Source organism: Biomphalaria glabrata, chromosome 6, assembly GCF_947242115.1.
Source record: "Biomphalaria glabrata chromosome 6, xgBioGlab47.1, whole genome shotgun sequence".
Taxonomy (NCBI): Eukaryota; Metazoa; Mollusca; class Gastropoda; family Planorbidae; genus Biomphalaria; species Biomphalaria glabrata.
This window is the reverse complement of record NC_074716.1, coordinates 29,372,552-29,396,030: the sequence shown is the minus strand read 5'-3', so window position 1 is coordinate 29,396,030 and position 23,479 is coordinate 29,372,552. Positions and strand designations below refer to the sequence as shown.

The 23,479-nt window shown below is 38.7% G+C and overlaps 1 protein-coding gene across 9 annotated transcripts in view; it reads right to left on the bottom strand.

The window, feature by feature from the left end:
• The window catches only part of LOC106050585 (palmitoyltransferase ZDHHC14-like), a 70,017-nt gene that overhangs the window by 24,415 nt on the left and 22,123 nt on the right, over positions 1–23,479 (bottom strand). For all 9 annotated transcript variants that reach the window (XM_013205575.2, XM_013205577.2, XM_013205576.2 and 6 more), the window contains exons 3-4: positions 23,060–23,218; positions 21,928–22,065 (exon numbers count right to left, since the gene is read on the bottom strand). In XM_013205575.2, the coding sequence (XP_013061029.2) occupies positions 21,928–22,065; positions 23,060–23,218 (297 nt within the window). The remainder of the gene's footprint in view (positions 1–21,927; positions 22,066–23,059; positions 23,219–23,479) is intronic.

The window sequence follows — 23,479 nt, the reverse complement described above, 5'->3', positions numbered from 1 at the left end:
ATGCACACACATATTTATCTTAGCCAACACATGGTCATTTAACACACCTATCTTAGCCAATACATGGTCACTCCACACAGATATCTTTCTTAGCCAACACATGGTCACTGCACACATATATCTTTCTTAGCCAACACATGGTCAATGCACACACATATCTTTCTTAGCCAACACATGGTCACTGCACACACATATCATCCTAAGCCAACACATGGTCATTGCACACACATATCTTTCTTAGCCAACACATGGTCAGTTCTTAGCCAACACATAGTCACTGTACACACCTATCTTTCTTAGCCAACACATGGTCAATGCACACACGTATCTTTCTTAGCCAACACATGGTCATTTAACACACCTATCTTTCTTAGCCAATACATGGTCACTTCTTAGCCAACACATGGTCACTCCACACACATATCTTTCTTAGCCAACACATGGTCACTGCACACACATATCTTTCTTAGCCAACACATGGTCATTGCACACACATATCTTTCTTAGCCAACACATGGTCATTGCACACACATATCTTTCTTAGCCAACACATGGTCAGTTCTTAGCCAACACATAGTCACTGTACACACCTATCTTTCTTAGCCAACACATGGTCATTTAACACACATATCTTTCTTAGCCAACACATGGTCATTGCACACACATATCTTTCTTAGCCAACAAAGGGTCAGTTCTTAGCCAACACATAGTCACTGTACACACCTATCTTTCTTAGCCAACACATGGTCAATGCACACACATATCTTTCTTAGCCAACACATGGTCATTTAACACACCTATCTTTCTTAGCCAATGCATGGTCACTTTTTAGCCAACACATGGTCACTCCACACATATATCTTTCTTAGCCAACACATGGTCATTGCACACACATATCTTTCTTAGCCAACACATGGTCACTTCTTAGCCAACACATGGTCACTCCACACACATATCTTTCTTAGCCAACACATGGTCACTTCTTAGCCAACACATGGTCACCCCACACACAACTCGATTTCAAAGTATTCTCTTCCCAAACTAAAACTTGTGTCTATATTTCAGCGAATTTTTTCAATTTTATCACCCCCCCCCCCACCAAAAAAAAAAATAAAAAATAAAAATCAAGGTTACAAAGACAGTTTGTATGGAAACAAACTCAAAATCGGCCCCTCGAAGTGGTCCACTCAGGCAGGTAAAAAGGCAGGTTTCAATAATTTCAGAAAGATTATCAAAATAAAATTCTATCAAAGGCAAATAACAGAGAAGAATGGAGAAAGAAGGTTGACAGATCATGTGTGGTGCCCCAACGGTTCAGCACACCAAGGATAGGTGAAAGTGAATGTGATGTTAGATATGAACATGGCCTAACTAATATATTATAATGATTATCTAATTGTTCAAAGCCTCAAGAAAACAACAACATTTAGATAAGTGTTCATGGCAAGTGTGCATTTGTGCAGTTCACGCGATACTATGAAAAAATACTTATTAATTGGTGTTTTAAATTATGCTCCACTTATATGTATACTAAATAGATTTTTTTCTCTTAAAAAAAATAACTTTTTTTTTTTTGTAAATGTAGTAGTTAGTATGACAGAACTTATATAACTTAGCAATACAATTGTAAAAAAAAATAATTCAAAAAGTCTAAAACCGTTTGCATAAATGTGCTAAAGATATAGTGCCATCTCCTTAATAAATAGCCTCCAGTATTGGTAGTAATAGTGAATAGTTGTAAATATGGTGTATTTTTTAAATGAAAAAACATGCTTGCATAATTGATTTTAAAAATTAGATTTTACGCTTTCAGAAAAGACAAAAGTAGCCATTGCATTAGAACTTCGAAAGGTCTAAAATAATATGATGTCGGATTTTCAATATCTTTTCTAATTTACGAAATCTAAACGGGACGGACGGACAGACAGACCACACAAAACTAATAGCGTCGTATCCCCTTTTGGGGGCCGCTAAAAACCCAAAGCCTAAAAAAGATTACGTAAACTATAAAGTATCAAATTAACCCATCCAACTAATAAGTACATCAGCTTGAACCCTTCCTACTAAATATTAGACGTGTAACCAATCCTACTAACTATTACATTTAGCAATGAACAAAGGAAAGCACTGAACAATTAACAACACACAAATTTATTCATCAAACGAGTCTCTTGTCTTGACGTGGATAGACAAAAAAAATAATTCAATTGTTATTGGAACTAACAAGTCTGTACCAAGAATTTACACGAACAGCTTCGTGCGAATCCTTAGAACTCTGGTCTAGTAATTAGACTTTCTTGATATTGGGGTTGCCCCCAAGCCATCGACTAATTCGACACAAAATTCTTAGAGGGGGTCCAATCAATAGACTTGGTTGGCACATAGACCAAACCTTCGATGACAGATTTCTTTTAAAATGTTGTTAAATGCTAGATGTGGAGAAAGGGAATTTAGACTTTGACTGTACTGACTATACCACTCATGCTAGACAATATAGACAGTGACTGAGCGAATCAAAATAAAGATGGCTCTTCAAGAGTATTCTAGTTCTAGATCATATATATATATATATATATATATATATATATATATTATATATGCGAAATATTGACACCAAAGTTAGGTATTAATGACCCTTCTTATGATACATTTTATATTCAACAAGTCTCTAACCACCGCCCCTATTTTAACAATATGTTTGTGTAGGTATACAAAGGATGATAGACATAAAGTAGGATCATTTTGCTGCTTTGCTATTTTTTTGCTGTTTTGATATTTATCCATTACAAATAAGATATGCTACATTAAGATACAAATGACAAGCCAAAAAGTCCATTTTATCCACAGTTGACTGTAGTGTATATTTTGTAATGGCTACAATATAGTTTGCGAATTAACGTTCTAGCTATTTAACGCTAAAACTATGATTTCCAACACGCTTTTTGTCAACCAATCTATAGATCTCATCATAGACTAAGTCCCGAGTCTCTAGTTGAACGATGAAAAGTAATAAGAGTTACTACAAGACACTGACAACCAGAAAACTCAGGGGATCAAAGAGAAATGGCGTTATACATAAAAAAAAGAAAATCTGATGTTGTGTCGGTTAAATATCGATCAATTCGTCCAGGCGATTATTTCCCCTGATAGCTGGCGGCTTCTGCCAAATTAGCCTAATGGATAATTTAAACTCAATAAGTCTTCTATTAATTTGTTGGTAGTCATTCGATTTTCCCTAAACAAATGACAGTATGAAGGCCAATGCCGATCATGGACTGAAATCACTTCCAATTTAGCTTCATACTTCTTTTAAGAAGAACTGGTTCAATTCTCACAATGATCAGTTTCCAATGGAATAGCATTTTTTTATACCCTATTTCAAATTTATTGATTTTCGTTGGTGATATAACAACCTCAGAACGTGTAAAGATAGATACTCCAGCCACAAAAACACTGACGGCGGCTCCCTTGTGGATTGGGTCATCAGGCCGTATGACCCAAATGCCTTTCATCCCAACATCGGAACTCCACCGAAGTAACCTGAAGGGGGTTTTGCTCTCTACCCGTTGACTTTTAAAATCTGCTTCCACTGACATGTTTCTACCGAGGTGTCACGTTGAGGCCAAGGGAGCTGGAATCCTCAGAAGCAAGGTTACGCATGAGGTCAAAGCCTAACAAAGGAGGACACACACAAACAAGTCAACTTTAACAACAAAGTATTTGATAAAATGAGTCTGTCATTGAAAGGCTGTCCAACTTCTTCTTCTTCATCGTATTCATTGTTATGTTGGAGTGTTCATATGACTAGACCAATACATGAGATGAACTGCGCAGTGGTTTCCAAATCAGGGAGCTCTCCATATAGTTTTCTTTGGGGTGATTTGGGGCCAATGTCTTATACGGGCCTCTTGGTAGAGAGAGCAGTTTTGGAGGACGTGGTCGGCATTTTCTGGTGATACTCCACATGGGCAGATTTCACTGGTTCCAATTTTGAGCTTCCGGAACATGTGTTGTCGCATTCTGTTGTGTCCGGTCCTGAGTCGAAAGATTAGACGTTGGTCTTGTCGGGATAGCTTATAGAAAGCGTCATCTTTCTTGTGATTTGGATGGGAGCTCGTCCATTTCTCATTTATTTTATCTACAATTATTTTCTTCATTTCTTCTGGATAGAGTGCAGAGTTTACTTGTGAGTTTGTTCTCCCACTCTTGGCGAGTGTGTCAGCCTTCTCATTTCCTACTAGTTGTATGTGAGCTGGTATCCATAGAATAACAGTTTTTTTGCTGTTGTTGTTGAGCTTTGTAAGTGCTGTTTTGAGTTTTTTTATATAAGGGGAATCAGAGTTTTGCAAGCTTTGGAGGGTTGTTTTCGCGTCTGTTAGAAAGACAATCTGACTCTGAGGGGAACTTGGATGATTTGCTAGCATAGTAGCAGCTAGTGCTAGTGCTTCCCTTTCTGCTCTGTGACTGTCAGAGAGCTCTCCAGTTGCAATGGATTTTTCTAGTTTTCCTCCATCTGGCCATTGGATAAGTATTCCAGCTCCTCCATTTGTGGTGGCTTTATGGGATGAGCCATCCGTGTAAACTCTGATCCACTGATTGCTAGGGTAATTGGTATGTAGAAAACAGTTCACTATTTCCTTGAGCTCTGTTGGTCTGTAATCAGATTTTCTTTTTATGTTTTCAATATGGTCCCTTATAGTAGGAAGAGGGCTTTCGTCCCAGGGTGGAGATTCATTATAGTGTATCGAGGATTCCAGAGTAATTTTTCCAAGTTGGTGTTTCTTTTTTAGGTTTAGAGATTCCTGTATGAAATTGGTCCTTTTGAGACGGTTTTTTGTGCCAGTTTTGTGGATTTTTGTTCTGAGTGGGTGCCTCTCCAAGGTTTCCAATTTAGTGAATTGGGAAAGGATTTTTATTTCTCTTCTTTCATCCAGAGAAATCAGGGCAGCGGTTTCCTCCATAGCTCTTATGGGTGTTGTTTTGATTGCTCCTGTCATTATCCTCAGACCAATATTTTGAACCTTGTCTATTTTTCTTAGGTTGGTTTGGGCTGCTGAGCCCCATGCTGTGGCACCATATTCTAGTACAGGTCTTACATAACTGGTATAGGTCTTTTTCAGGATGTTGTGATTAGCTCCCCAATCTGTGCCAGCTAATTTTTTCATGAGGGATAGTCTCTGGGTGCCTTTACTCTGTGTTTTATCTATTTGGTTTTTCCAGGTTAGTCTCGGGTCATAGGTGACTCCAAGATAAGTAGGGCTGTCATTTTTTTCTAAAGCTTCCTTATCTAATGTGAATTTGATTGTTTGTTGTTTTGTTTACAGTGAGAATATGGTATATGTTGTCTTTTTTGTGTTAATGGACATGCCCCAGTCTTTGGACCAATTATTGAGTTTATCAAGAGCATCTTGTAATCGAAATTTCGATGTTCCTACATATTCTTCTATCCTAATTAGGGCAAGGTCATCTGCATACATGCTGCTTTTAACTTTTTTTGGTAGGTTTTGATTTAGATCGTTTATGAATATTAGGAAAAGTGTTGGGGATAGGACTCCTCCTTGGGGGACGCCATTTTTTTATACCCACTGTGTGGCTTCTTTGTCCTTGCATGCAAACTAAGGCTTTTCTATTATTTAGGTATTCCTTTATCCAGTTGTACATTCTGTGGGATATGTGATGCTGGATTAGCCTGAGCAAGAGACCTTGTTCCCAGACTTTGTCAAATGCTTTTTCTAAGTCAACCCACACAATTGTTGTTGGTTTCTTTTCTTGAAAGCCGTCTTCTATTTCTTGTGTGATGAAGGCAATTTGATCTTCTGTTGATCTGCCTTTTCTAAAGCCATCCTGGGCTTCAGTGAGTAGGTTATTTGACTCAAGGATCCATGTCAGCCTTCTATTTCACTCTTTCCATCAGTTTGCAAGTACAGCTAGTGAGGCTGATGGGACGGTAGCTATCCAGTTTATTTCTTGGTTTACCGTGCTTTAGTATAGGGATCATAATGGCTTTTTTCTAGATGTTTGGAATTCTGCCAGATTTCCAGCTAGCATTGAATAATTGTAGCAGTTTTCTTTTGGCTTGAGGACCTAAGTGAAGAAGCATGTCATTTGATATTTTGTCTGGGCCCGGGGCTTGTTTTGGTTTGAGGACTTTTAGGGATTCATCTAGTTCCTTCATTTTAAGATTAGTGGTCATTCCCAAGGAGTAAGCTGGATTGTTTTCTTTAATTTTATCTTGGATTTCTGTCCAACTGTAAGTATCGTATTTCTATTGTACTATTTTGATGCAGCTAATTATTAGTGTAAACATATCGTGAAACCCCATGTACATTTTTAGCGGCCCCCGAAAGGGGAAAAAGACGCTATTAGTTGTGTGGAATGTCTGTCCGTCCGTCCCGTTTAGATCTCAGAAACTAGAAGAGAAAATGAAAATCGGACAACATATTTTAGATCATTCAAAGTTCAGATGCAACGGCTACTTTTTTTCTTTTCCGAAAGTGAACCATTTAATTTTTCAAATTATCTATGAAGCAGATTTTTCTAAAAAATACATCACTTTTCAAAGACAAACTTCAGGGGAGGTAAGTTTTTTGAAAAGATCACATACTTCTTCATTAATAACACAAGCTTCATTCATAGATTCGCGCATTGGTACAAAAAAGAAGAAACAGAAAGATACAAATGAAGATGTAGAGAAGCTCTGCAGAAACAGAAAGATACAAATGAAGATGTAGAGAAGCTCTGCAGAAACAGAAAGATACAAATGAAGATGTAGAGAAGCTCTGCAGAAACAGAAAGATACAAATGAAGATGTAGAGAAGCTCTGCAGAAACAGAAAGATACAAATGAAGATGTAGAGAAGCTCTGCAGAGACGGCTCTAACTCTAACGAATGTTCATGGAGGAGGTTGACAAGAAATACTTTTGTTTCAACTTTGAGCTACTGTGATTGAAACTGTGGGTTGAAACCAGTTGATCTGAAGGAATGAATTCCATTTCTAAACAAATATGCGATTGCAGAAACCAACTGACTCAAAGCCGGACATATTCACCTTTTAGGCCAAAGCCTGCCGGAAGAAGGACACGGACATGTCTTACCACAGCCGGACGTCTGGTAAAAGTATATATAAGCCTAATAATGTTATGTAATTCCTAATAATATTAATGCTGTTACGTATCCGTCGTTTTCAAAAAGCTTTGAGTTTATCGTGTTTTGAATGAATAGTACAGAACAGTTTAGACATACATTTAATAATTATAGAAAGATCAATTTTAATCTAAAACCAATACAGAAACAAGCAAAATACAAAAAAAAAAAAAAAAACTGTTATATTAAGTGTAGTTGTATCAATTAGTTTGGATCAGGCATGCAATTAAATTTGTAAATAAATTTGTAATAGATCTAGACTACCAATAATAATCTGTGCGATTACAAATATTTTTATCAATAGTTTTTGTTTAGCGCAATCTCATTCATACCTTTAGCTTTCTCAATACGCTATGATCCTATCACTCGTCTGGACCAGTAGGAAAGGGCGAGGGGTGAGAAAGGGGGTATCTGGGTGATCGCTTTTTAAATGTATCTATAAAAAAAATAGTGAGCGACCTGAATTCGAACTCGAGGGCAAAGGCCTCCTCAAGCCAACACGATAACCACTGCGCCAGGGAGCTGCTTATGAAAATAGCTTTCTATAATCATTTCTATAATTATTTATAGCTATTTACAAAATTTTCTTTCAACAAACAATAAAGGGAACTAATTCAACTTATACCACCTTATATTTCCCATGTTCGAGATGACAAATAAAATTATTAATTATTAATTACCAATAGTTAATTAAATAATTGGTTAATTCTTTTTATTGATTATTATGTTGGTATGTAAAAGAAATAATTGCGCAAAATTTCAGATTGATGCCAGATTGGGTAAGGGAAAAATAACGTGTACACATTTTGTACAAGGCAGACAGACGGTCTGCATTGTTGATATAAGCTTTGTAAAAAAAAAAATATACACACAAACCAGAAATTACTTTAAAAATTCACATCGTTAATGTAGGCCTAGATTGTATTAATAAAACTGCAAGTACTACATTTTGATTGTAAAAAGACAAAAGTTGGAATAAACATGAAGTTGAAAATATCCCCACTAATGTCTCACTAACCAGCTTCAGAAGACGCTAAACATTATTGGTGGATGCGGAATAGCTGGTTTAAACATCCCCCCCCCCCAACACTGCTGTTGAGCTGTCTATCCCATGTGTAGGACAGGAAGAAATTGATATTGAATCCCAAGTCCTAGCTTCATGGCCACGTCTCTGGCACTTCTTTATACACCACTCATGAATGGAGTATTTTGTTCACATTAACAAACACACACACACAATGTTTACAGTTCAAGTTTGATTCACCGACTATTTTAGTTCAAGTACAGCAGAATGAAATACAGTGTTGTTAAAAAAAAAACAACTTCTGTAAAAATGTCACAGTAAGCGACTTATTTGTTCCTTGCAGACAGGTTCGAAAGAAAAGACTAAAACTCAGGCTATTAAAAACAAAATGAAAACTCGAGTTTTAAACCCAAAGTATAATATAAATAAGCATATAACTTCTCCAAATACAGCAATGCTATGTGGTGTATTTATTGAAAGAACTTTATGAACAAATTCTAACTTGAATACACCCTTTATATACTACCCTTTTCAGACTTGATAGGGGCAGATGGTCTGTTTTCTATGGCCGACGGTTAATGACCTGGCCAGCACAGCCAACCCCTTTTACTTTCCACAACTATAGTTGGCTGCACTCGGGGGCGTCCTAAAAATCCCAAACTTGAGAATCCCTGCATTCACCGAGATTTGAACCCCGCGGTTCATGCCATCACACTCCCTACGCTTTATATAGCAAACTAGCAACTCAAAGGTTCTGTCGAGAATGAGTAGTAGCATGCTATGGTTAGCAACAGATTAGTTCTAGAGTTCTAATACAAGACAAAACGCCACAAGTGTCATCTTCTGAGCGGCTAAATACATTGTTTAAATTCTGGTCTCAGTTAGTAAGTCGAATATTTTTGTTGCAAGTATAGTGCCGCAATGACTACACAGTAAACACAAGGTGTCTTGGAAACAATTATACACACATTGAGTGGAGACAACGTGTCTAGCATCACACACACACACTGTATGGTAACCATGAGCGAGATCACAGGACAAAATGAAAGTCATTCATTATTCAATGTGGAAAGTACCGGTAAAAGCCATTTTGAAAAGGCATTCAGCTAAAAACGTGGAGTGAACCTTTTACTACAGAACCGGAAAGCACCGACTAATGTTGGAGGCAGCAGACTTCCTCGGGACAAGCTAGATCTAGTCTATACAACGCCCAGATGTCACTGTCGTATAGCCGTATAGCCTACTAACAGTACAAAGTAATTGTGTCAATTCTTTTCACAGAACTGAGTCAAAAATCAGAATTAGAGAACTTATGGAATTTTTTATTTATCTTCTCCCCCTACCCCCTTCAGAAATTTGGAAAGAAAAAAAAAACGCTTATGTGTACCATGTTCATATGTCATCGAGGAAATTTGAAATTGAAAATCCAAATTGAAAATTTGGCAATGATCAAGAAACGTGAATTTAAAATATTTCCATGTGAAAGGTTGAATACTGACGTATATTAACATCGCCTTTCATTGGAAACAAGTGGTGTATGATTTGTGAAAACTGCACCGGCAGTCAGTAAGTCCTACTACCATTGTATCCGCATTATATGTATGCCTAATAGATCTATACATACACCATACTTACGTCAGCTTATCTAAGATGACGAACAGAAAATGCAATAATCAAAAAGTCGACAAACGGACCTTCTCTCCTTAACATCTATGTATAATTACTACTAGATAAGACTGGGCTACTCAACGGCGAGGTCGTGGCTCTTTGAATTTTAAAAAAAATGTGTGGCTGCATTCAAATGTAATCATAAATCAAGTTAAATATAAACAAGAAAAACATTTAAAAAAAAAATAAATTTTTTAAAGACAATCCCCCTATTATACAATTGAAAATAAAATAAAATATAAAAGGAAAGTATAAATTTAAAAAAGAGTAGGTTAAGCCGGGTATCGAACTCGCACTATGGCACCGTCAGCTCGATGCACCAGCGTATTCGTTCATTAGGCCAGAGCTATTTGTATAATTGTAATTGTTTTAATATTTATTGTCCCTTTCATTACAGTTTTTCTTCTAGATCTAGATTTGCTGATTTGGAGCTGTTATGGTCTAGATCTTAATCTACTTCTATATCTAGATGCAATCTTATGTTAGTTTTGTGCTAAAATATAAGCGAACTTAAAAAAAATTTAAGCCACTTTAAATTTAACAAAAAAAAAACAACAAACAAACAAACTCAGTTATCGGTACACTACGGCTACTACATCATTTTTTTTAAACTCAAATTTATAGCCAAATTTAAATGAATTTCTTTTTTTTTTACTTTGAAAAATTATAACGATCAAACTAGAGTTACCTCGTGTGGCCCACGAGCTATTGGTTATTTTCTCAGCGATATACATCAACTGTTAAATTTCTAGGAAAATCGTTAGAGCCGTTTTGTTTAGAATCAGCGAATCAGGTTCTACCCTCTGTCCACTCGAAATGCATGATGAAGTTCTGACTTGAATATACACCTGGCTTATAGTGGGTTCTATGGCATCTATTCTTTTGAACTCATCATAACAGTAGTGCGCAGTTAAGTTGCTCTGATGGTCTTGAGACTTGTACGCGTCTGCCCTGATTCTCCACATTTTTGTGATTATTGTCACGGCTCGCCTGTCGCCGATTTAGTACATTTTCCATATAAAACAAAACTAATTAATTATTATTAATTGATTTATTTTTTTTTTAAATTGATTCATGTGTTGTCAATAATATATCTATCGGTGCTAAGTTTTAACGTGATCCGAAACTGGGAAGAAATGACGTGTAAAAGATATCGCCCAGACAGACGGAGTCACTTGATATAAGGTCGGTATTAAAAAAATAAACAAACAGCTTCTTGGCGTGTTCTGTTTCTTGAAAGGATGTCGATGTCTCAGGTTTGGCAGATAGAGCCAATGTATTGGAACAGTTCATAACTCCAATCGTAATGTGTCATTTAGGTATATTAAAAAAACTCTTTCGTTACGAGACATTTCAAATGTAATAAAAATTAAAGTATCCTAAAGTGGTTGCACAACCAATTATTATGCTAACTAAATCATCTAGAATTTAGGTCTGTATCTCGATATTTTGAGAGCAGTACTTAGAAAGAATTGTGTATTCAATTTTGTAATTTTAAAATAATAAGACATCATTCAATTTGTTCTTTCCTCCAAGGAAAAGAGCCAGACAAGGAAGTCGGCAAGGAACAGAGTCAGACAAGGAAGTCGGCAAGGAACAGAGTAAGACAAGGAAGTCGGCAAGGAACAGAGTCAGACAAGGAAGTCGGCAAGAGACAGGCAGACAAGGAAGTCGGCAAGGAACAGAGTCAGACAAGGAAGTCGGCAAGGAACAGAGTCAGACAAGGAAGTCGGCAAGGGACAGAGTCAGACAAGGAAGTCGGCAAGGAACAGTCAGACAAGGAGTCGGCAAGGAATAGAGTCAGACATGGAAGTCGGGAAGGAACAGAGTCAGACAAGGAACAGAGTCAGACAAGGAAGTCGGCAAGGAACAGAGTCAGACAAGGAAGTCGGCAAGGAACAGAGTCAGACAAGGAAGTCGGCAAGGAACAGAGTCAGACAAGGAAGTCGGCAAGGAACAGTCAGACAAGGAAGTGGGCTAGGAACAGAGTCAGACAAGGAAGTCGGCAAGGAACAGAGTCAGACAAGGAAGTCGACAAGGAACAGAGTCAGACAAGGAAGTCGGGCTGAGTTACTTGCTGAATGTCGCTTATGTACACGACAAATAAAATCAGTGAAAATACATGTATATTTTTATTTAGACCTATATTTTTTTTTCAGCTAAAAGAAAAAGACAAGGAGGGACAGCCTCCCCCTACCCCATGATGTCATCAATGTAAGGATTTTCAACTCTTACTAACGATTTTTCCCCAAAAGCAGCTCATGAGAGGAGTGTATCAAATCACTAAATCTATAAATAAACTTCGATTCTATTCAGCTCTCTCCCACCCGAAAACAAACGTAAATATCTAAATTTGGCCCAGTGGGGGTAAACATTGGGTTTCATTGTTGCTGTTAGTACGAGACTGTGACAAGAAACATGTTTAGAAGTGTGCCACTGCCCAACACTGCCATGGATGCCACGGAATCATTCACTCACTTTTTTTTTAGTGCAGTCGAACTTCTATCTATCAAAGTCGTTCATATCAGCCTTTGTCATTGCTAAGTTCCAGCAGAACTAAAATAAACTGTAGTCAATCGAGTGACATTTTATAATGATTCATGAACAGATTCATCATGTTACGCAGAAAGCATTGTTATTTCAAACTCGCTTATTATTCAACTTATTAATTATTTAGAAGCCTTCAGTTTAAAAGCGACACCTAGAAGTTAAAATATTAATACCGTTGACAGTAGATATTTCCTACATGTCAGAGTGATCAAACAAACTTGCATGCACTGTCTCAAGAAGTTCACTACATTTCAGCTGGCACTTAATAGTTCAAGGCTGACTACATTCAACCGAGAACCTACTCATTCTAAGGGGATCTCCATTGGTATCATTACACTGATACATGTTATTAGGACAAAGATTATCCATTCAACACATTGTGTTTCATGAGTGACTTGACCAAGCAACACGAGCAATGTTGTCACCACAAACTTTTGATAGAAGAGTCCCAAAAATTAAAAAAAAAAAAATGCTTACATAGGTTATGCAGGCAGAATCATAAGAAAGCCCTGAATTAAAAGTATCTCTGTCCCATTTCTAAATTTCCCTTTACCCCCCCCCCCTCCCTATTCTCTTCGCCACTACACCTCTGTCTATCGCCTTAAGAGCACTGCTTCATTCGCGAAGTTCTGTTCAGCCATTTAGAAATAAAAACTGTGAGATCGGGAAAATCCCCATCCACCTTAGTTTTCAAACCAGGAGTCACAGAGACAAAGAGCAGAGAAACGCGCTCAATTGATCATGGACATTAGAGTAGCATTTTCATTTCCGGCGAATCACTTCAATGAGAGGTTTCCTCGTTCGCTGTAGACATCTATCGATCTAGCGTTTCACACTCCTATTAGAACAAACCAAAAAGTGTCTAGCTGATAGGATTTATCTATCAACCTTCCACAGCAACACGATAGGAAAGAGGAATAATTAATCTTAAAGGAATAATCACCTTTACGGAAGATGTGACACGATGACGTCTGCTGTTCATTCCCTCCCTTTTCCGTCAGTGACCTTCGCAATCCCAATGTATTTAGGTTAAGGGATCATTCTTCACCGCAGACAAAACCAAATTATGTTTGGTTTCAGTTAACAACACAATAATGGCGATAGATCTATCATTAAGATTGATTGTCTAAACAGAAATTTGTCTAAATTACGGTTAGTTATGGCGTCAATTTTAAAAGAAAAAATACTGTTAAATTAATGGTTTTAGTAGTAATTTTGCCACGGGCGCTTGGGTTTATATAATAATAATAATATAATATATAATAATATATATAGTTCTTCCAACGTGATTCGATGATGACCACTTTGTCATCCAGGGGACTGAGGGCTTTGCACTGGGGTTTCGTGTCTCCTCGAGTGGCTGGAGAGACTTATGTGAGCCCGGAATGTTCGGCTGCACACTGGGCAGGTTATTCTCCAATATTCAATCCAATTATCATGTGAAACTATTGTTATAATTTTGGGTTGGATAAAAAAATTATGAATGAAACTTAAGAGACAATGTTTTTTTTTTTTTTTAGTTTTTAATTGTTTTTTTTAAGTGGGTCACTTATTTGTTTGAAGAATGTTCTGGAAGTCATTTTTTAATGATGTGCTACGTCATTCAATGTAGTGGTCATCTCTGTAGTACAATCACATGTTTTCATTGCCACGACAACTTACTACCAGACTTGGTGACTTCTCACACTAGACTCAGGCTCTAGATTTATTATTTTAAGAGTGGTTTACAATGCAACTAGTGGCGACTCCATTACTGGATGCACTCTGACCGACAAGGGAATGAAAAGAAAATAACACGAAAAGGACGCGCATGGAATGACACAATCAGAGGATTTGTTATATTCTGATGTCAAAGAGTTGTCTCCCTCTGTCTAGCTTCAATGAATAGAACAGACTTTCAAAACGTTTTTTTGTTTCTTTTGATTCTACTGTTTTGACTTTCTTTATCTTCAAACATTGGAGAACTATTTTCGTCCCAGTCATTGGATCGGACTATGCGACCCTTAAACAAACAGATAAAACAGTACCATTCAAAACTATTATCGTAGACCCTTACCGTTAACAAGGGAAGAAGGACTTAGAATTAAAAAACTATAGAAAACTAAAAAGTGAAGAGGAAGTGAAGCCATAAAGTAAACTACACTCCATTAAACAGTGGACTCAATAACATTTCTCCAAGCGTCCGTGCCGGGAATGTAAAACAGAAATCCCGGAAGGCACACGGTAGACATCCTGGCCTATTGATCAGCCAGTGACATAACACGCAAAGTTTTCAACTGTGAGACCAAAGATGTGAGTTTTGACTAAACGAAGAAGGGCAAGAAAGAAAAAAACAAAACAGACAAAAACTAACGAGGTATACTCCAACACGCAACCACTATCTCATGGGAGCTGTTTCTAGATCTAGATTTAGATCGAAGGACGTCCGAAAAGTACATGGAATGTTGGTTTTAGCTGAGGTACTGGTGCCATGTCTATTGCGGCAATACTGAAGTCATGTCATATATTTCTCTCTATATATATATGGTTAACTATTACGAATTCAAATAAATACAATAGTTCTATAGCGTTAGGGCAACTAATCGAACGTTTCTATAACATTATGTTAAAGGTTTGCAAGTTAACTTCCCATTCCTTGCTCTACTGACACTGGGAAAGAAAATGCATGTATACGAATTCTTCCAATTAGAGGTAAGTGAACTTTGAACGGCCTAACAGGCCAATCTAAAACCTCAAGAAAGACTAAATAACGTTTTAACAAATTAGTAAAGTAAGTATTTGATAGTACATGAATAAAACAAATCTTCGAATGCTTATAGCCAATTATAGGAATCATGCTAAAACAGTCACACTAAAATCTGTTTAGAATGAAAAGGCTTCTACGACGCTTCAATGTGTAAAGCCAACCTTAGATACAAAGCCGATGGCGTTAAGTGAAGTGAATCATCATTATGACACAAAGAATGTTGCTATGGAAACTGTTAACTGGGACCTGAACAGTGATAACGAGACGAAAGTCCTTTACATTTCTCGTCTATTACAACGTGGTTTCAAAGGTTGTCATGGCCAGGGGTGTCAATGGGGTTAAGCTCCCATTGTCTATAAAGTACTCCTAATGGCATGCGTCTCAAATAGCCTCTGACAACTAAGTCCAGCACCTGGCCTGCTCGTGTGGCTTAGATATTAAGCCCGGCGAAACTGCTCTTACTAACAGGTGAAGGGGTGAAGGCGGATACCTGGCGCCACAAAACCGGGAGCTTCGGGCAGATGGAGCTCGTCAGCCTAGTAAGGCAGTTCATCTAGGAGAGGGGTACTCTGACTTCAAACCCCCGCTGCCTTGCGGTACTGAGGCTTCAGGAGACAACCTCGAGGAGAAATCAGGAGTGAAGCCCCTTAGGCGTTGGGAGTATCAGCTATGAAATTCCCTCCGGCAGCTTCTGCAACTGAGTTGGTGCCAAATGTAATGCGATGCGTTCCTTTGGATCACATCAGCAAGGTCGAGAGAGGGATCATGACGCATGGGCCACCCATGACCCCTTTATCCAAGGCCCAGGAATGCGCCCCGGAGAGGAAACTCTGGTGCTGCTGCAAAGCGGCTAAAACAACACGGGAGACAACAGTTACGGGTTATAAGTCCAACTTGATTGGCGTAATGTATGGACGCCACGGGTTGTCTCTGACGGTGGGAGAGGTCTTCGCGCCTCACTGATCAGCTACCGCCCGCCTCAACCTGGGCAGCCCCCAGTCAGTTAGGTGCTGATCCGCCACAGCCTGCCTGCTCTAATGGGTGCTTAGAGCTTAGTTTAAAACGACAAGTAGGCTGGAAACTTGCACCAAGCAACAAAAGAAGAAAAATTAAACTGAAAAAGAAAATCCCTGTCATGCGACTGGCCACTTGGAATGTCAGGACAATGTGTCCTGGTCTCACTGATGATCTAAGGCAGATCGACGATGCAAGGAAGACGGCAGTTATAAACAACGAGCTAAAAAGGCTACATATTGACATTGCAGCCCTGCAAGAAACCCGACTGGCCGAAAACGGCATGCTCCGCGAGACTGACTACACTTTCTTTTGGAAAGGGAAAGCACAGGATGAGACTCGAATACATGGTGTGGGCTTTGCTGTCAAGAACAGTCTTCTTCCCATGATAGTCCCCCCAGTTGGTGGCTCGGAACGGCTACTAAGCATAAGTATGATGACAGCATCTGGAAAAGTCACTCTAATTAGTGCCTATGCCCCCACACTATGCTCGCCTCAGGAGGACAAAGACAAGTTCTATGAAGACCTCAAAGAAGCCATTGCAAACATTCCTCAAAAAGAACATATGATCCTTCTAGGTGACTTCAATGCCAGAGTAGGATCAGATCACACTACCTGGCCAGACTGTCTTGGGCTTTTTGGAATCGGAAAGATGAATGAGAACGGACAAAGACTGCTTGAATTCTGCACATACCATAAGCTCTGCATTACCAACACATACTTCAGAACAAAACCACAGCACTGTGTCTCATGGAGGCACCCTAGGTCTGGGCACTGGCACCAGCTGGATATGATACTGACACGAAAAAAGGACATTGGAAATATACTGCTGACACGTAGCTACCAAAGCGCGGATTGTGATACTGATCATACTTTAGTGTCATGCCGGACAAGACTGCTGCCAACTAAGATCCACACTTCACAGGGAAAAAGAAAATCACGCCTGAATACTACTAGCACAAAAAATCCTGATCTTTGCACCGAATTTGAGAATAAATTAGAGGAAGCTTTTAAAAACTTCTCTGTGACTGAGGTAGAAAAAAGCTGGACGTTTATGCGTGATACAATCTACCAAACATCATCACTGGTCTTTGGAAACAAAACCAAGAAAAGCGAAGACTGGTTTGAAGCTAGTCTACCAGAAATGGAAACTGCCACTACGAACAAGAGAGCAGCCATGCTAATCTACAAGAAGGATCCCACCCCAAGCAACTTAATAAGGCTCAGAGCTGCACGTAACAATGCCCAAAGAGTAGCGAGACAATGTGCTAACAAATACTGGCAGGAGCTATGCGAAGATATTCAATCTTGTGCCGACTGTGGTAACATAAGAGGACTATATGAGGGCATGAGAAAAGCCTTTGGACCTCACACCAGCAAGTGTGCTCCACTCAAGTCAAAAGATGGCTCAATCATCAGCGATCGTGCGCTGCAAATGGAACGATGGGTAGAACACTATGCAGAACTCTACCAGATTGAAAACGCCATCTCACCAAATGCTGTTTCCAACTTCCCATCACTTCCAGTTTTGACGGAATTAGACGAAACGCCCTCAGTAAAGGAGCTGAGCATTGCCATTGACATGCTTGCACATGGGAAAACACCCGGAGGAGATGGCATTCCTGCTGAAGTAATTCAGGCTGGAAAACATGCCCTAATCAAACCACTCCATGAACTGCTAAGCTTGTGCTGGGAACAAGGAATGGTCCCCCAGGAATTGAAAGACTCCAACATTGTTACAATTTATAAAAATAAAGGCGACCGCTCTGATTGTAACAATTACAGAGGCATCTCACTGCTTAGCATAGTCGGAAAGGCTTTTGCTAGAGTGTTACTAAAGCGATTACAGATCCTGGCAGATCGTGTTTATCCAGAGTCGCAGTGTGGCTTTAGGGCAGGAAGATCTACAACAGATATGATTTTCTCTCTGCGGCAGCTACAGGAGAAGAGCAGAGAACAAAAGCAGCCCCTCTTCATAGCTTTTATTGATTTGACCAAGGCCTTTGACCTTGTTAGCAGAAGCGGTCTGTTTGCTGTACTAGAGAGAATCGGCTGTCCAAATAAGTTAAGAAAACTAGTGTCAGCTTTTCACGAAAATATGCAGGGCACCGTTCAGTTTGAAAGTTCTTCCTCCAGGCCATTCTCCATTAAGAGCGGTGTAAAACAAGGATGTGTACTGGCCCCTACACTTTTTGGCATCTTCTTCTCAGTCGTACTATCCAGTGCTTTTAAATCCCTGGAAGACGGAATATACATCCATAGCAGATCCGATGGAAGGCTCTTTAACCTGGCACGTCTTAAAGCCAAAACGAAAAGGCGTCGTATCTTGATAAGGGAGCTGCTGTTTGCCGATGACGCGGCACTCGTATCTCACTCACAAGGAGGTCTACAGAAGCTAGTGAACGCCTTAGCAGCTGCTTGTCAAGAGTTTAGCCTTACTATAAGTCTCTCCAAGACCGAAATCCTGGCACAAGACGTTGCAGAAATACCTATAATACAAATTGGGAACCACACCCTTTCAGTGGTGCAGGAATTTACCTACTTGGGTTCAACAATTGTCAGTAACCTAGACTTAGACATCGAGCTGACAAAAAGGATAGGAAAAGCTACCACAGCATTGGCAAAACTCTCCAAGCGCGTCTGGGAAAATGGTAAATTGACCACAGCGACCAAAATCCTAGTCTACAACGCCTGTGTTGTGAGCACTCTCCTTTATGGCAGTGAAAGCTGGTCAACATACATGTACCAAGAGCACAGATTGAATAGTTTCCACTTGCGCTGCCTGAGACGCATAATGGGCATCTCTTGGAGGGACCATGTCTCCAATCAGGAAGTTTTGAGACTGGCCAATATGAACAGCATGTATGCTCTCCTGACACAAAGGAGATTACGCTGGCTCGGACATGTCACCCGCATGCCAGATGGTAGAATCCCGAAAGATATCTTATATGCTGAGCTTGTGGAAGGAGTCAGACCCAAGGGCCGCCCAAGACTAACATATAGAGATGTCTGCAAGCGAGACATGAGAGCCTCAGGCATCAGTGAAAGTATGTGGGAAAACATAGCCAAAGACCGGAGTGCATGGAGACAGACTGTGCGTGCTGGGACAACCCTTGCTGAGAACAAAAGAATTGAAGCGGCTTTAATCAAGAGGGAAAAAAAGAAAGCTGCCCTGTCTGCTAGCCCTAAATCAGAGGCATACAAATGTACGAATTGTGGCAAAGTCTGCCGTTCTAGAATTGGCTTGATTAGCCACACCAGATTCTGCCCCGTCTCAAGATTAAGCCAAAACCAGTGACTCACTTGGGCGCATCCATTGCCTTTCGAGACAAAAGGAGCCATATTGACAACGTGTACGTTAATGGACACACACACTAGTCGAAACAAAGGATTACTACTGTCGAATTCAATCAGTTTTGGTTGACTATGAAGTTTGAATAGAACCCTTCATCAAAGTGTTCACTCTACAAGAATGAACGGTAACGTCTTTTAAATATGAATTCAAAGTCTGCAAACTGACTAATAGGAATTGCTGGATGATTCCAACAGCTGAAAATGAAAAAGCCTCGTGAAAGTTAAACAAAGATTTGGACTACATTAACATTACGACCTCTCTAGAAGGAAAAAACAAACAACAGTTCTGCTATTTCTTTGAAACGTTTTGTTTCATCCGTTTCCGTTACAAACAGATTGTAATCTACTTGAAAAGGTCGAAGTTCAACAATGCTATAGATCTGCAGACGTGTCTCAATACATGACATTACAATTGAGATGAAAAAGAAACTTATGGTCGTGTTACTCGCCAATGCTTCGCAGTACAGAGTCGAATCCATTCTGCTCAAGCGGGCCTGAAAGTGTACAGTGAAACAGGGGAGAGGGCATCCATAGGTATTCACTGAATGACTCGAGCCAATCGATCCCCAAGGACGATTAGATTAGCACCACAACAATACCCCTCCCTCCACTGGAAATCGATACTTTCACATCCATTTAGTCCTTCGGAGACAGAGTGATGGGGTGGTGAGGGAGGGGTATAAGAAGTACGAGTGACAGCCTGGCCGTGATGTCATTAGGACCTCGTGCGCCTATAACCATGGAGGCGGCGGGGTGGGGAGTAGCTTTACTGATAGAACAAGAAACATTTGTGTTCTTAGGGGCAGTAAAAGGACCTAATGTGATAACCACAGCGCGAGGTGTTGAGCACCTGAGAACCCCAAGCAACACGCTGGTGTGCTGATCTGGCTTGGTCCAACCAGATCGATAAATGCCATGGAGCATCCGCTCTTTGCCAAACACAGCGCCAAGGCAAATATCTATGTTCTCTTACCCCGCGGTGCCTGTCAGTGCCGAGAAACAAAAAAAAAACAAAATGTGTGGTGAGTCAACTGGCGTGGTGTCGAGCAGTAGGCGTGTGTGTGTGTGTGTGTGTGTGCAAGCGGTCAAAAGTCCGATGTCTTATTTTGTGTTATGCGCAAGTATAACGCCGACATTACATGTATAATTAATTAATCAGAAGCTTGTACATGTCTCCTATCTTTGAACATAGAATAACACAGAAAAACAAGGTGACTATATATACTTGTATGATTTGTACGTTTCGGATGTCCCTTCAGAAAGGAAGATTATTATGTCCTAATCATAACCTCTTGCAGGACGGCCGGGGGGGGGGGGGGGGCGGGGGCGGGTTCGAACCAAGAACAAAAGCGCATGACATACGACCTGGCATCTATCCATATGTGCAATACGTACAACAGATGAATGAACTTGCTAAGGAACTGCATCCTTTCACAAAGTTTTAGTGACCAGTATTTAGCAGCAACATTTATTTTTTTAAATATAGGCATACCTATATATTCTTGAACTTAAGAACTGACATTTTTTTTTGTTTTCTTTTTTAAAGCATAATTTGCGCGAAAACTATGAACAAGCAAAAAGTGGGACGTGTGTCGCTAAATACAAACAAAATACCAACAATACTATTGCTAATGTCACTAAACTATCAAGTTACTCTTTATTGCTAATGTCACTAAACTATCAAGTTACTCTTGCAGTAGAATGCCATGTCCACTATCAGTGTTAAAGGACGAGTGTGACTGACTTCAGGGTTTTCTATTACAATTTCAACAACAACAACAAAAAAAAAATCAATTCAGCAAACAAATCATTTCCAATGCACAGAGGGCTGCGCTGGCAGAGGTAATGGAGATGTGACATACAATGGACCCATGTAATAGTGATGGCAATATTTTGAGAACATACATAGTGGGCATACGCTACACTGTCATTTCTTAATCCTCGAACTGTAAGGAAACAACCATTTGTAAAAAGAAAAACAATAGAGCACATTAAAATAAAATAATTAAAAAATCTAAATCATACAACATAGTCAGTGTAAAAGAAGGCCCATTTGGTCAGAGCAATCTTCAAAGATTGAAAAGGTGTGTGTGTGTGTGGGGGGGGTGAATACATCCATGATATTCTTAAGAAATGAACAGACTAGTGAACATATTCTTAAGAAATGAACAGACTAGTGAACATATTCTTAAGAAATGAACAGACTAGTGAACATATTCTTAAGAAATGAACAGACTTAGTGAACATATTCTTAATGAGTGCTTTGAACAGACATTATCTTTTAAGTTAACAACTAGACAGGGATCTTTTTTTTTAATAGATGAGTGATAGATAATGATGTTCCTTTATAATGACTTGTACCTCCCACCATAAAAGGTTTAAAATAAAGTCAAATACACAGACAGTGACAAAAACTGTGTGTACTTACGTAATATAAGATTAGTCAGCACACAAGCAAAGATGTAGATGCACAATAAAGATAATGATAGAATGAACAAGTAAAAATAGCGGTAATTCCTCCGGCCAACACAGTTGCCAACCCAAGGACAGTGATGGTCAAACCGTTCTGTGTAGAGAAACAAAGTCAACACATTATATCCCATTTTGATTTTTAATAAATGAACAATAAATATTGATCTATTTACTAATAAAATGAAAATGACAAAATTACTCTGTCAAAACACACGTGCAAGACATGAAAAAAACAAAATTAGCCATTTTTTCTTTCAAAAAATACTTATACTAGTGACTATCAAAAAGTACATTTTATCCCAATTTAAAATTAATGTTAGATCTAGACACTCCAGATTTTAAATTTAAAAAAAAAAGTGAAATCATTCAGGAAAAAAAAGATATTAAGACATCTAACTTTAATTCAAGAATATCCCAATGTCTTTCTTTTTTTCTTTTTACTTCTTAATATTCATTAATAGACTAACTAATTGTAAACCCTCTTTTTTTGTTGAAATAAAAATAAACAAGATATTAGCTTCTATTTTGAAGGACTAATCTTGAAACAACAAAACACTTGGTAGACTGAACAAGTCAAACATAGTAGATAGTTCAAGATTAGACAAAGTCAAAGTCTTCAAAAAAAAAAAAAAAGTCTTGTGCTGAGAATATTTATTTTATCACTTAAACCTGATATCACCACGAAAAGGAGTGAAGTTTTGGACACACAGAACTTAAGATATAAAGCTAACTACTCATCAACAGAGTTATCACACAAACTAAAATAATTGGGGCACACAGAACTTAAGATATCAAGCTAACTACTCATCAACAGAGTTATCACACAAACTAAAATAATTGGGGCACACAGAACTTAAGATATAAAGCTAACTACTCATCAACAGAGTTATCACACAAACTAAAATAATTGGGGCACACAGAACTTAAGATATCAAGCTAACTACTCATCAACAGAGTTATCACACAAACTAAAATAATTGGGGCACACAGAACTTAAGATATCAAGCTAACTACTCATCAACAGAGTTATCACACAAACTAAAATGTTTGGGGCACACAGAACTTAAGATATCAAGCTAACTACTCACCAACACAGTTATCACACAAACTGCAATGTGATGCCCTGGGTGGGCGAAATATTTTACAGGTAAAACAATACTTTAGCTTGATGACTTGGCCTTTGATCACAACCTCTTTTGTCCTGGGTGGTGGCCTGTATGTCCCAGGTGAGTTAGGATTGGCTACTTCTAAATGAAAGAACAAAATAAATAAATAGATTTACAAACAGATTTCAGATACTTTCTTGATTACTGTGTCTGTGCTAGGAAATATTTAAATACTATATAGAACTCATCATTTACTACACAACTTTTTAAAAATTAAGACAACACTTCTTTTTAATATAATAAAATACTAATATAGAGAATGTAAACAAAAAAAAAAAAAAAGCCAATAGCAGATATAGGCCTACTACTTTGTAAATCTAAGTAGCTAGACCATGACATAAC